Source organism: Rhinoraja longicauda, chromosome 18 (genome assembly GCF_053455715.1).
Source record: "Rhinoraja longicauda isolate Sanriku21f chromosome 18, sRhiLon1.1, whole genome shotgun sequence".
Classification (NCBI taxonomy): domain Eukaryota; kingdom Metazoa; phylum Chordata; class Chondrichthyes; order Rajiformes; family Arhynchobatidae; genus Rhinoraja; species Rhinoraja longicauda.
Window position 1 is genome coordinate 32148360 of NC_135970.1, and position 13040 is coordinate 32161399.

At 38.2% G+C, this 13040-nt stretch overlaps 1 protein-coding gene across 3 annotated transcripts in view; it reads left to right on the top strand.

Annotated features, from left to right (window-relative positions):
• The window catches only part of lrp4 (low density lipoprotein receptor-related protein 4), a 258361-nt gene extending 252480 nt beyond the window's left edge, over nt 1-5881 (top strand). For 2 of the 3 annotated variants that reach the window (XM_078415462.1, XM_078415463.1), the window contains exon 38: nt 1339-5881. In XM_078415462.1, the coding sequence (XP_078271588.1) occupies nt 1339-1674 (336 nt within the window). In that variant the 3' untranslated portion in view covers nt 1675-5881. The remainder of the gene's footprint in view (nt 1-1338) is intronic. The other variant, XM_078415465.1, reaches the window with a different exon arrangement.
• Nucleotides 5882-13040: the final 7159 nt, after the last annotated feature.

Sequence of the window (13040 nt, forward strand, 5' to 3'; positions counted from 1 at the left end):
TCAAGACTATGTGGGACATATTAAAGTTGAGTGCCTTTTTCCTCATAGGTAGAGGATTCTAAAACTAGAAAAAGTAGGCTTAAGATAAGAGAGAGAGATTTAAGAGGGACCTCAGGGACAACCTTTTCACTCAGAGGATAGTCCATATCGGGAATGAGCTGCCCGAGGAAACTATAGAAGCAATACAGTTATGACCTTTAAAAGACATTTGATCAAATATATGCTAAGGAAAGGGTTTGTAAGGGTATGGGCCAATGCAAACAAATGGTACTAGATCAGTATACTTGGTCGGCATGGTCATGGTGGGCCGAAGGGCCTGTTTCAGTGTTGTACAGCTGTGTGACCAGGAAAAGAACCAAGAGAAAGAGAGTGGGGAAAAAAACAAAGGAGATGGTCTGTGTCCAGGTGGAATGCCAAAATAGATACTGTGCCACCAAAGTTGGTGATAACAAAGGCAAGACAGTGCCATTAAAATACTATTATCACTGACTGCACAAAATAATGGAGCAGTAGTCATGATTTGAAGAAAGTGATCTTCTTCAAAGAGAAAGTGGGAGTACAGTGACCCAGCAGTGGAGCTGCTCCCTCACAGCGTCAAAGACCCGGGTTTGATCCTGACTATAGGTGCCGTCGGTACGGAGTTTGTACATTCTCCCTGTGACTACGTGGGTATCCTCCGGGTGCTCCGATTTCCTCTCTTATTCCAAAGACGTGCGGGTTTGTAGGCTAATTGGCTTCTGTAAATTATCCCTAACGTGCAGGAAACTGGGATAATATAGAACTAGTGTACGGGTGATCGATGGTCAATAGACAATAGACAATAGACAATAGGTGCAGGAGTAGGCCATTCAGCCCCCCGAGCCAGCACCGCCATTCAATGCGATCATGGCTGATCACTCTCAATCAGTCGGAGTGGACTTGGTAAGTTGAAGGGCCTGTTTCCATGCTATTTCTCCAAAACAAAACTATCTCAATGTTGACAACAGAAGATGTATGACAGCTGATAGAGAAATGAAACGTTAGTCTTGGAGATATCACTGGGCTTCTTTGGAGGAGTATAGGAGATAGAGAATGTGGTGGTTGGAGCGGTAGTGGGATGTAAAATTAAAATTGCAAGTGACAGGAGGCAACTCGTGGATTGAAATACATATGTATTATAACTAGTCACAAAACTACTATGCAAAATCCTGAAAATTTAGTGATTGTGTATAGGTTTGTGCATGTTGGTGGTAAATATTTATATGACGTTAGATTTGCTGTGGCCAGCTTGTGGATAATAACTTTTAAAAAGCTGCAGATCATGAATTCAGAGTTCAGATGTTTGCCATTTCTTTTCAGACTGCTACAGATAGTAGTTACACAAAAGGGAAGATCAAAATTGTCGAAGGCATCTGCCTGCTGTCGAATGACAACATGTATTGGGATGACTTAAAACAGATTAAGAGCACCCGGGGAGGAATTCTTCGAGACCACGTTTGCATGAAGGCAGAGACCCTGTCTGTCCAGGGCAGCACAGACTCACTTGGGGACACAGAGACAGAACAGCTACTACAGGATGAGCCACTGTCAGAGTGTAGCAGCATAAATACAAGCACACAGGAAAGAAGTGGCATCCCCTTGCCCGACACTGGTTGGCAGCACAATCGCAAACCCTCAATCGAAAGTGAGGTCTGATGGGGAATAGCTTTTTTTTCTTTCAATGTTCTATTTAAAAAAATGTTTCTATGGCAACTTCAGACCATGACTGAGCGTGCTCCCAACAAGATGGAGCCTCAGATTCTTCTATAAAAATCAACTCTCACAACTCAACTGGGCACAGAATGGTACTGCAAACTGTCACCAATCCATCCTTTGAAAACACAAGAAGAATGCATCAAAGACAAGTGATCAGAACTCTCTAGAAGTGCTTTCAAAATACCTGATACACAATTTATTTCTCAGATTTATCTAAAGAACAGTTCTGGTTAAAGCATGAAGGTACCGTGGGATGCGCTAGCCTACTTTTACACTGTATAGAATTCCTCTATAATTCAGTATGTTGAGCAGAGTACTCTTTATGGAAAAGGTTTTTCATTCTGTTTTGATCTCCTGAGGAACAGTATGAAAATCCTTGTAGTCTCAGGTAAGGCTTTGGCTACATCAGGGTGAAATTTGAAAGGACATGTTTAATTAACCCCTTCATCCTCACTTCGACATCCAGACAGAGCTGAGGTTTTACGTGTAACCGGAATCACAGTATTTTCCTGATGCTTTGAAAAGAGGATTAAGGAACTGGCAAATACTAATACAGATCCAGCTGCATTTTCCCTTAAATATCTGTCTAAGCACTGATTAATAATCCAATTTTGTACTTGCATATTGATCCCAGTTATTTCTTTTAGCCACTATGTACATTTAGATGAAATGTAAAAATATTAGACCTGAGCAAGCTAGTTACATTAAATAGCACAATTTACCTTTTATTACAGGTGATTATGTTAATTAGTTAAATATGCTGCAGAATTTAACATTTTTTAATTGAACCTGACATTTTGGTCGCAGGTAGGCACAGAATGCTGGAGTAACTCTGTGGGACAAGCAGCATCTCTGGAGAGAAGGAATGGGTGACGTTTCGGAGTCTGAAGAAGGGTCTCAACCCGAAACGTCACCCATTCCTTCTCGCCAGAGATGCTGCTTGTCCCGCTGAGTTACTCCAGCATTTTGTGTCTACCTTCGATTTAAACCAGCATCTGCAGCTCTTTCATTGTGGTCGCAGTGCTACTTTATATTTTTAAATTGCGGTGCAGAGCAAGTTCTGATGACAATTATCAATGGGAAGCAGACAATGCTAATACAAGTGATTTAAAAAAGTTAATCAATTGATTTATGTTGAATTTGAGTGACAAGTGCACATATTGAGGGGGAAAAAGAGGCTCAATCAGATTGTAAAATGTTCAATTAAAATTGAGGTATCAAACAAATAAACAATTACTTTAAGCAGAGTTTATTAATGTAATAACAAATGAAAATTTACTATCCGCTTCCACTACATTAAATGTTATGCATCAAAAGTTCAATTTATAATTTTTTTTAAACTATAAAGATTTCTTTGAGTGCAATAAAAGAAGAAAATGCTCAGCAGGTTAATCAGTATCTGTAGAGGGGAAAGAGAGTTTCTCCCGGTATCAGACTTTATTGTACGAAGAAAGATCACTGACCTAAGATATTAACACTCAGCCCCTCTCCTGAGATGCTCCTGACCTATTAATTGGCAGCATTTTCCATAGTTTTTTGGATTTCTACTCTCTGAAATAATTTGCTTTTGTATCTAAAGCTCCCATTAGGACTTTCTCCCATAGTTTTCAATTTAAGAAAACCTCACTCGTGGCACATTTCTCTTTCCAATTGAAGCGATCTGATTGCCAAGTCTACTCTTTAATTAAAGCTGCTTCAATAACATCTGTCTGAATATCCACTCAGTTGCATAAAGTCCAATTTAAATTTGATTAGTCAATCTATTCCTACTCTAACCCAGAATGTACATCATTATATCTGTTGTATGTGTAAATCAGTAAATCAATGTTCTGTGAATGGAAGATGCGTTCTGTATTTCTTTTGTTGAAATAACAATGGGCAAAGAAAATCATTTATTTAATGTAAGTGTAAGGCACAATGCTGTTAATAATTTAAATTAACCCTTAAATGAGAATTCTTTAAATATTTTCAGCACAGCAAACAAATGATCAATCAATTGCAAAAAAAGTAATAGTTAAAGAACAGAGTCATTAACTCAGTTTTACCCCTAGCATGGGGTCTATAAAATTAAACTTAGGGAATTTTAAACCCACCTATTTTTCATTGAGCTATTTGTGCTGTTTTGCTTGCCTGCTGTGTATAAATATATATCATAAGTTCTTGTTACTTTAACTGAGAGGAGATTTGATTTTTGCTTAAATTCTCCCCCAGGTATAAGTGCAGTGACATTTCCATTTAAATATAAAAGTAAAATATGCTGGTCTTCCTCGTTAATGTCACTTCACCCAACCACACTAGTGTACCTTGGTGATCACTTAGGTATTTTGTGATGGTGGAAGTATCATCTAGAACATAATTTATTTATCTTCTCCTAGTCATCACAAAAAGAAACTGGAAGGACAGGAGACTATGTGCCTCTCCTGTGGACGAGGGGAAAGGAAAATATCCCAACATAATTCAAATGTCATTGATACCTCATCATTATCAATTACCTCTAAATTCCTGTAACAATTTCAGAGTACCATATCCTGCTACTTGTTTTCGATTCCACATCTTCATCCCTATTCCAGTAACATCGTTGCTTTGACCCAAACTCCAAAAGTTACTTCATTAGTATGCCGGTTGCATGCAGATTTTGATTGTTGATTTGACAGTGTTGCTTATTATAAAATGTGAAAAGTTATAGTATGGTCAATAGGAATAAATTAATTGACGTAAATGTATAGTTACAGCCAGATTTATTCTTCCACTAGGTGGTTGAACAATTAGTTGTTGTTCCTTTTCTTCAAATTATTTTAAATCATTTTTTTGCCAACAAACGGCCAATGCTGAAAATAGAGCCAGGAGTCGAGGGTGTTTTGTTGCTTTCACACAGCCTGTTTATTTGCTTAGAAATGCATTTCTTTGACCAAATAACTAAATTTAACCTTTTGTGTGCCGAGCATCTGTACCTTTAGTCGGATGTGGTGCTATTTATCTGGATCATAAGTTTGGACCACAGTTCTTGACTTTCTACACATCTAAGCATGTTTTTATATCTAATAACTGGATTGAACAGAGATTTCCTGTGTTATTATGACAAAAAATAAAATGTGTAAATATGTAATGAATTTCCAGGATCATTAAAAATATAAACTCTGCTGCTCCTGAAAATAAGTTAGATTTTATCCTTAGTTAAAAAAATGAAAAAGAAGTCAAATGTTTGCCAGATTCTTTATTTGCCAATGATAAGAATATTAATATAATAAATATATTTAACATTCTGACATGGAATTACACCAGACCTTTTAACCCTTTGAGCACTCTGAAATCATTTTATAGCTTTTCAATGTGGAAGTTATTAAATAAATTGTTGAAATGATTTTTTTGAGGAATTTAGATTATTTTATCCTGTATATTGTCAGATTTTATAGCATGCAATTTGCTAATTTTGCAAATTTAGATTATTCAATAATAGCACAAGAGTTATGTAATCAGTCCATAACCTGGAATTACTTTAATCAAATGATCTCCCTGTTTTCACATTGAACTCCCAGTTTGCTTAATTAAAATAGTTTTATCTTTGAATTATCAGGAATAGATTTTATTCGGAAATTTCTGTACTCAATGGGTTAAAATACTTGGGTAATAAAACTAACTATGCCAATAACTAATAAATTGATCCGTTTAAGATGATAAATGAGGCAATCTTAGGGAATTAATCAGTTATCAGTATACAATTTTTGTAGCCAGCCAGCCCAATTGTCCATATCGCCCACTATCTTAACTAAAACTGCATTCTGTTGTGTGGAATACTTCCATTGCACTCACAGGAATATCTTGTATTCCACTTTGTCACTTAGAAAATACTATAAAAGCATAAATATTTTAAAATTGTTTTGAATGTTATATTACATCTAACAGAAGGGAAAGCAAAATAAGTAGATTGAAATATAATACTGCATTTGGAGATTAGTTGTGCATTTGTCTTCCAATTGTGTAATAATATATTTTTGTTGAGCAGCTACATAACTAATTTGGGAATTTGTAATTATCCTAAATTAAAATCTGTAATATTTAAGACAGTCTTGAAACTGCTAACTTTGTTCAGATAGAAAATGTTTACAGAACAATTGTTTAGTGTGAGCTATATATCTATGTGTGTACATAAAATGAATTGGTTATTAAAATTGGATGTTTTCTAAATGTTTTATATCTGTGTAATATTTGAAACGATGAACTGTGTTTATTCATTATGTCTTGCTATCTTAATTAGCTAAACTTCCTTTAAATATACCTATCTTTATGACTTATCATTTTGACCATCTATTCATAAAATTATATTAAATAGTAAGACAAAGCAAGAAGACAGATGGTTTGGTTAGTTTGGGTTGAACGTAACATTTTATAGTTCTATTGGATCAATGACTTTGTTACCATGTTAGAGTATTACATTCAGTTCAATTTCACCCCTATCTTGTTGGAGGAAAAAGCATGTTGATGTGAGATTGAGCTGTCGTAAATGAGTACTAAACACTCCATGATCATAAGCCAAAGAATCCAGTTGCCTGTTGATATCTAATTTGGACCTCAGCTATCCCATTTGTGCTCATTTCTAGTTACTATGACCACGTTAGTAAATATATCCATAATTGATGCATCAAACAATATTTCCTTCATCTGCAACTGTGCATTCAGGAATGATGATGCCACATCACGATTTCTAACTCTGATGACTAGCAGATCTTTAGAGAAAATGCATGAATAAATCAAGTTCTGATACACTCAGAACCAAAGAGTATTACACCATATCTTACCAGTATCAGAACCTCTCCATCTTATCAACATTTTGCTTAAAGACTCCAATGTTTCATGGCTTCAATATTTTAGGCAATGTGTTCTATATTTTATTATAATAAAAATGTCATTGTGCAAGGCAAAATGGGGTGCTCATGGAACAAGTATAGAAATAAAGGATGGCTTATGTAAAGGAAAGGACTACATATCTTTGTCCCACACTCCCGACATCAATCTGAAGAAGGGTCTCGACCCGAAACGTCACCCATTCCTTCTCTCCAGAGATGATGCCTGTCCTGCTGAGTTACTTCAGCATTTTGTGTCTACCCTTGGATTATGTAAAGGTTGCAAAGATATACAGAATAAAAATAGGTTTTTTAAATTTTAAATTTTAAATGCCTACATTTTCAGGCTTTAGTGTTGTGCTATATTTAAAATCTACAGAGTGAGACAGCGTGGAAACAGGCCCATAGACAATAGGTGCAGGAGTAGGCCATTTGTCCCTTTGAGCCAGCACCACCATTCAATGTGATCACGGCTGATCATTCACAATCAGTACCCCGTTCCTGCCCTCTCCCCATACTCTGCTCTGCTACCATTAAGAGCTCTATCTAACTCTCTCTTGAAAGCATCCAGAGAATTGGCCTCCACTGCCTTCTGAGGCGGCGAATTCCACAGATTTACAATTCTCTGAGTGAAAATCTGATCCTGAATCTATAGAACATTGGAAAATGATCACCAATGCGTCCACGATTTCTAGAGCCACTTCCTTAAGTACCCTGGGATGCAGACCATCAGGCCCTGGGGATTTATCAGCCTTCAGTCCCATCAGTCTACCCATCTTTGGCCCAACTTCAGTCCCATCTTCGGCCCAACTTGCCGACACCGGCCAACATGTCCCAGCTACACTAGTCCTATCTGCCTGCGTTTGGCCCATATCCCTCCAAACCTGTCCTATTCATGTATCTAATGAAAGATATGCTTTAAAACTCAAAAGAATTCCAGAATTAACTGCACAGAGTTTTTTTGGACATAAAGCCCTTGACTGAGGATAGCAGGAATAAATTCTATTTGGGTGTTGATTTATTATTGGCATTGGTACAGATGGATTATGGCTCATAGTGAATGATGCTTTTTCTCTCTTACATTTAGCCATCCAAAAAACTACTAAATAAGCAGCCATGAACTGATTGTGCTTTATTTTCACGTTTTCCAGAGGGCTTTAAGAAGGAAAAGATCTGGCACAATGGAGTACAAATGCATTTCCTTCCAGCTTTGAAAATAATGAAAGTCTTTGTTTCACAATAAAGGAAGCTGGAGTGGGTAAGAGGAATTAAAACAAAACTCTCCTGCTGTCCTGAAAATCACAGATCCAGGGCACTTTAACTCTAGTGTGTCAGCACAATCAACTGTCAATAATACCAATAATAATTCCTCAGTGTAGTCAAGGGTGTGGGGGATGGTTCCTATCCAATTTACTGAAACAACCCTTCCAGCGCACAATTTCCAGCTGGCTATCCACAGATTTACTTTAAGTGAGAATTCCTTTAAAAATGAAATTTTATGGCTTCTACAAAATTTTAGTGTTAGAGTAGACTATCAATGAAACATAAAGCAACTTAAATAATTTGTAGGGAAACCCCAGACTCTTCCCAGATCCCTGTGGAGAGCAAACATACTGTAAGTCACTATCACACTTCATCACAAGGGCATGGAGGTTCTGCACAATTATTTAAACATTAGTAATGGGGCAGCTAGAGTACAGAGCACAGTTTTGATCATCACACTTTCAGAAGTATGTGAGCAGAATGGAAAAGGTACTGAGAAGATTTAACAAGATGGGTGGAGTTTTTCTGCTATGAGAAAACGTTGGATAGGTTGTATTTGTTTTCTTTAGAGAGGTTGGCCATACTTTGTAACTCTAAGATTTCAGAAGATGGCACATCTCCATGGCAGCCACCATGCATAATGCATCTTACTGCTCCTAAGACCTGCACAACCTGGAGTTCAAGACCTGTACAATCATTTTCAAGGTGGACACTTTCTCATCTATTTACTCCTTCCATGGTTGTTCCTCTTTTTCTATTTCAATTTCCTGCCAGCATGACATTTGCAAGGGTAATAAAAAGCCTTCAGTTCAAAATATTGTAAACCATGAGAAACGTAAAAAATAACAATTGGAGGCATCTTTATGCAGATGCCACTTGACCAGTTGGGAGGTCACAGATTTTCTATTTTTATTTCATATTAGACGGGCATGGACCCGTTCGGTGCAAACCTCTCCTGCGGACCTGGCACCCCTCCCCAAACCGACGATCCGTGGACCCATTGCCGGCTGGGGTGTCCCCCGGGGCCGTGGGAGAGCGCGGGGGGACAGGGAAGGGAAGAGGAAGCCACTCACCTTGGCCCCTACGGCCAGCGCTGCGGCCAGAGTGAGCTGTGGATCCGAAACCTCTCCTGCAGCTCGGTGGTGAACAGCGGCGATGGCCAACTTGTTTGACCCTCTGCCGTCCCCTTCCCCTTCCCCTCTTCCCCTCTCCCCCTCATATCCTCCCTCCACCCCCTTCCTTCCCTAGGAGATAGATTTAAACTTTAAAATGTGAATAACTTTACAAATATAACACAGATTTCAATGAAATTTCTTCCATTAGCACCAAAGGGACGACGATGAGTAAGGTGGGCCTAAAATTGTCGCGCTATCATGCACCGTTTTGGCTGTAGTTCAGGAACGAACAAACAAACAAACAAACGAGAGTTTTAGTATATAGATATATACTAGACCGTGGACCGGTTGGGCCCAAACCACTCCAGCATTGGTGCAGCACCTTGTCCTCCCCCACCAAATAATGGTTGATTGCTGCTTTCATTTCTAGACAATCTGTGGTAAGTCTCTTTCGAGAACATTATTTTTTTTGGAAATTTGCCTCCAGTTATTGTCTTTTGTAAGCTTAGATGGAAATGAACAAGACAGAAAATCTACTCGGGAAGATGTGACGATGTAAAATACTACTTCTATCTGAAATTACATAGACGTTGATAGCTGGATCAGGTGCATTGAATTGTAATCCATTTCCCATTTTTAAATCATGTATGCTGTTCTCTACATCATGTATTTTATTCCTCCATTGTCAATTACAATTAAATAGCAATTCATGCAAAAACAAACAAACTTTAGCAACTCTTCAACAGAGAGCTACTGAGCCAGCCCCTTTAATGCAAGTTTTTAAAAATTGCTTATTTGGATTGTTCAAGCATGGTATATCTCGTGCAGTGAAATTTCTTGTTCTCAAAGAAAGTGGGTTTATTCAGTCTTTGCATTTTTACACTGCTAAATTCAACAACACAATAGATCATACTGCCCACTGTGTGAATGTCTGAAATGCAATTCAAGGCTATGGAAAGTTCAATTGGAACTTCTGTTTAAAAGAATGCCATAAGTGTCCAACATAGTTTGATTCCTCTTTTTAACTATTCTTCAACGAACAATAGTTTTATGTTATATACAACTGGACTCATTCTCTGAAAGCTGCAAAATACATAAATCCACAACTAGGAAGCACATCTGACCACAGCACCATCCTATTCCTTTTGTCTTTGTGGGTTGCAAAAGTGGATGCAGTGGAACCCGGTAGCGGCACGGTAGCGCAGCGGTAGAGTTGCTGCTTTACAGCGAATGCAGCGCCGGAGACTCAGGTTCGAACCTGCACTGGATACGGGTGCTGCACTGTAAGGAGTTTGTACGTTCTCCCCGTGACCTGCGTGGGTTTTCTCCGAGATCTTCGGTTTCCTCCCACACTCCAAAGACGTACAGGCATGTAGGTTAATTGACTGGGTAGATGTAAAAATTGTCCCTAGTGGGTGTAGGATAGTGTTAATGTGCGGGGATCGCTGGGCGGCGCGGACTTGGTGGGCCGAAAAGGCCTGTTTCCGGCTGTATATATATGATATGATATAACCCGAGCAACCATCACAAGGTTCAAATTCAGGTTCTAACCAAAATGGACAGATCTAAAATTCTTATTAAAGATTTCTCCATTAAAGCAATGATGTTAAAACTACCTGCTTTTAAAACTCCAAATATAAAATTCAAATGAGAAAATAAGAAATAGGTGCTCATAAACATATGAGCATTGTCCCCATGACATCAAATAATGATGCAATTCATTTGTATCCCAATGGATTGCAACGATCAGCACTATTAAAAAAAACTTAACATTGACCCGAATATTGTCATACAAATAAAACATTTAGGTTTTTGTAAATATTTATTGCACTTAAAGCATGTCATGTAACATGTTATGAATCTACCTCCAAGATCGATAATCAATCCCTAAGATTGTCTCATAGAGATATCCCAAACTGTAACTGTAATAATGGATGAATTAAAATCTTAACCATGTCATTCACTAATGATCATTCATGCATACTTTATTTTGTTATTTATGTTTTTGAAGCAGACTTAATATCTGATTTGCTAAGGTTCCTGGCAATATTCTGATGGGTAACATTGCAAACCTGCGGCAAGAGCACATTTGACTCCAAGTAAACCAACATTGAAGGCATCAAGCTGTGGGACTGGACTACAAAAGCTGTTTGTATACAGCTTTGGCATACACACAGAGGAACTGACTAAGCTTCATGTCCCAGCATGCAACAAGGAACAAAGGGAGTTCTATTAACTTTTAAAACAACCTTTGAGTTGAAGTTTAATTGTCTGTTCCATTCTTTAAATCCCCGTGACTCACTGTCCACATGACTGATAAATCCACAGAAACATAGCTACCATGATTCCAAAATAACTGGATTCATCCTCGTAAGCCTTTGGGAATGTTAATACTTAAAATGTCACTGCAATAAAATCAATTCAGTAGACTTATGAAATGCTGACAAACCTAGAATCTTTCTTGTCCAGTCATCATAATTGGCAAAACATAAACCGTAAGAACTTTGGGAGAATGACAGGCAGATTCAATGACACGAGGAACAGCCATTCCATAGACATTTTGCAGACAAGATGTTACCATCAAAGGATGTACGTGTACCAATTGAATTGTCATGGGTTTGAATCTTGCACTACAAAATGAAAGATTTGCAAGGAAGCTACTAGATGATCACCTGTGCACACAATACAGTGATTGGTGGGACAAGTAAGGATGGGAATCATCTAAATTTAAAGAGAACTATGCAGGTGTGTGTTATTTAAAAGGTGATAGCGTTTACAGTTGGGAATGTCACATTTTGAGCAATTGGCATGAGTCTAAGGTAGAGAGAGGTGTTGAGGTTACATTTGCGATTTAAAGTTGTCAGGTCATTAGAGTAAAGTGGTTATGTTAATTTCAGTACTTTTCCCTGTCGTGCTTGTGTTTTTCATTTCTAGCATTTACTTAGCCTTTGGTATTGTTAGACCATCAGTAAAAACCTATGGTGCACTGACACCATTTCTCCTGATTTGCTTACAATCTGCTACGCGATAAGCCAAGACTAGTTTACGCCAAATCTAGATAAAAGTTTTAGGAGACAACTACCAAGTGTCCAAGGTGTATTCCTATTATGACCATTTAATTCAGGAAATCTCCCTTAAACGAACAAATTTCAGCAAGATAGAACCAAAAGTTCCAGGTAGTTGTATTATATCACCTAAGTGAGATGCCCAATCACTAGAATTTCAGAATCAACTTTACATGTGACTTACGTGTAATTCCACTGGCTTCCAATCTACATGTAATCTTCTGTTTTCTCATAAATCAGACCTTCTTTACCAGCTGGCATCCTTATCGCACACCAGTTAGCTATTGCTAAGGTGATGCACTATTTTTCATCTCCAAGATAGGGTGCAATTTTGAACACTATGAAAGCTTTGGGTGATATGCTTGTGGTATCGAAGAACTAGCAATGTATGAAAGCTTTGAGCAGTATATAAGCTGGCTTTTGTGGAGTTTGACATTTATTGACATTTTTAGGTGATTGAATTCGTCTTGTAGAGCTGCATTCAGATCCTTGGGTCTTGACATTGACTAGAACAAGTATCTGCCTTCATTCTCCTGTGTACCTGGACAGTCTCCTGGCCACATTCGCTCCTGCACCAAGGCTTATAGTGCAGCATTAATAAAATGCACAACTTGTTTTTACTCATGCTCTGCCAACTAATTCTTAGAAAGTCACAATTATCAGCACAAAAAAAGCTACTCCGACCCTAGCTTTAAAGGATGAAAGACCCTTCAGAGAATTAGGCTCTTCTCCAGAAATCTGCAAGAAAGGCAACTCAATGGTGCAGAAACATCCCACGAACACAGGAGCTGCAGAGCATGGATAGACACAAAGTGCTGCAGTAAATCAGTGTGTCAGGCAGCATCTCTGGTGAACATGGATAGTTGACGTTTCTTCAGAATGTCTGTAGAGTAGCTATTCCTTAAGCTGGTGGGTGTGGGACTTCAGGTTTCTGTAGCCCCTGCCTGACAGTAGTAACCAGAAGGGATCATGGCTCTCTGCAAGTAAGAATTTCATTGTTCTGTTTTGGTACATATGACAGT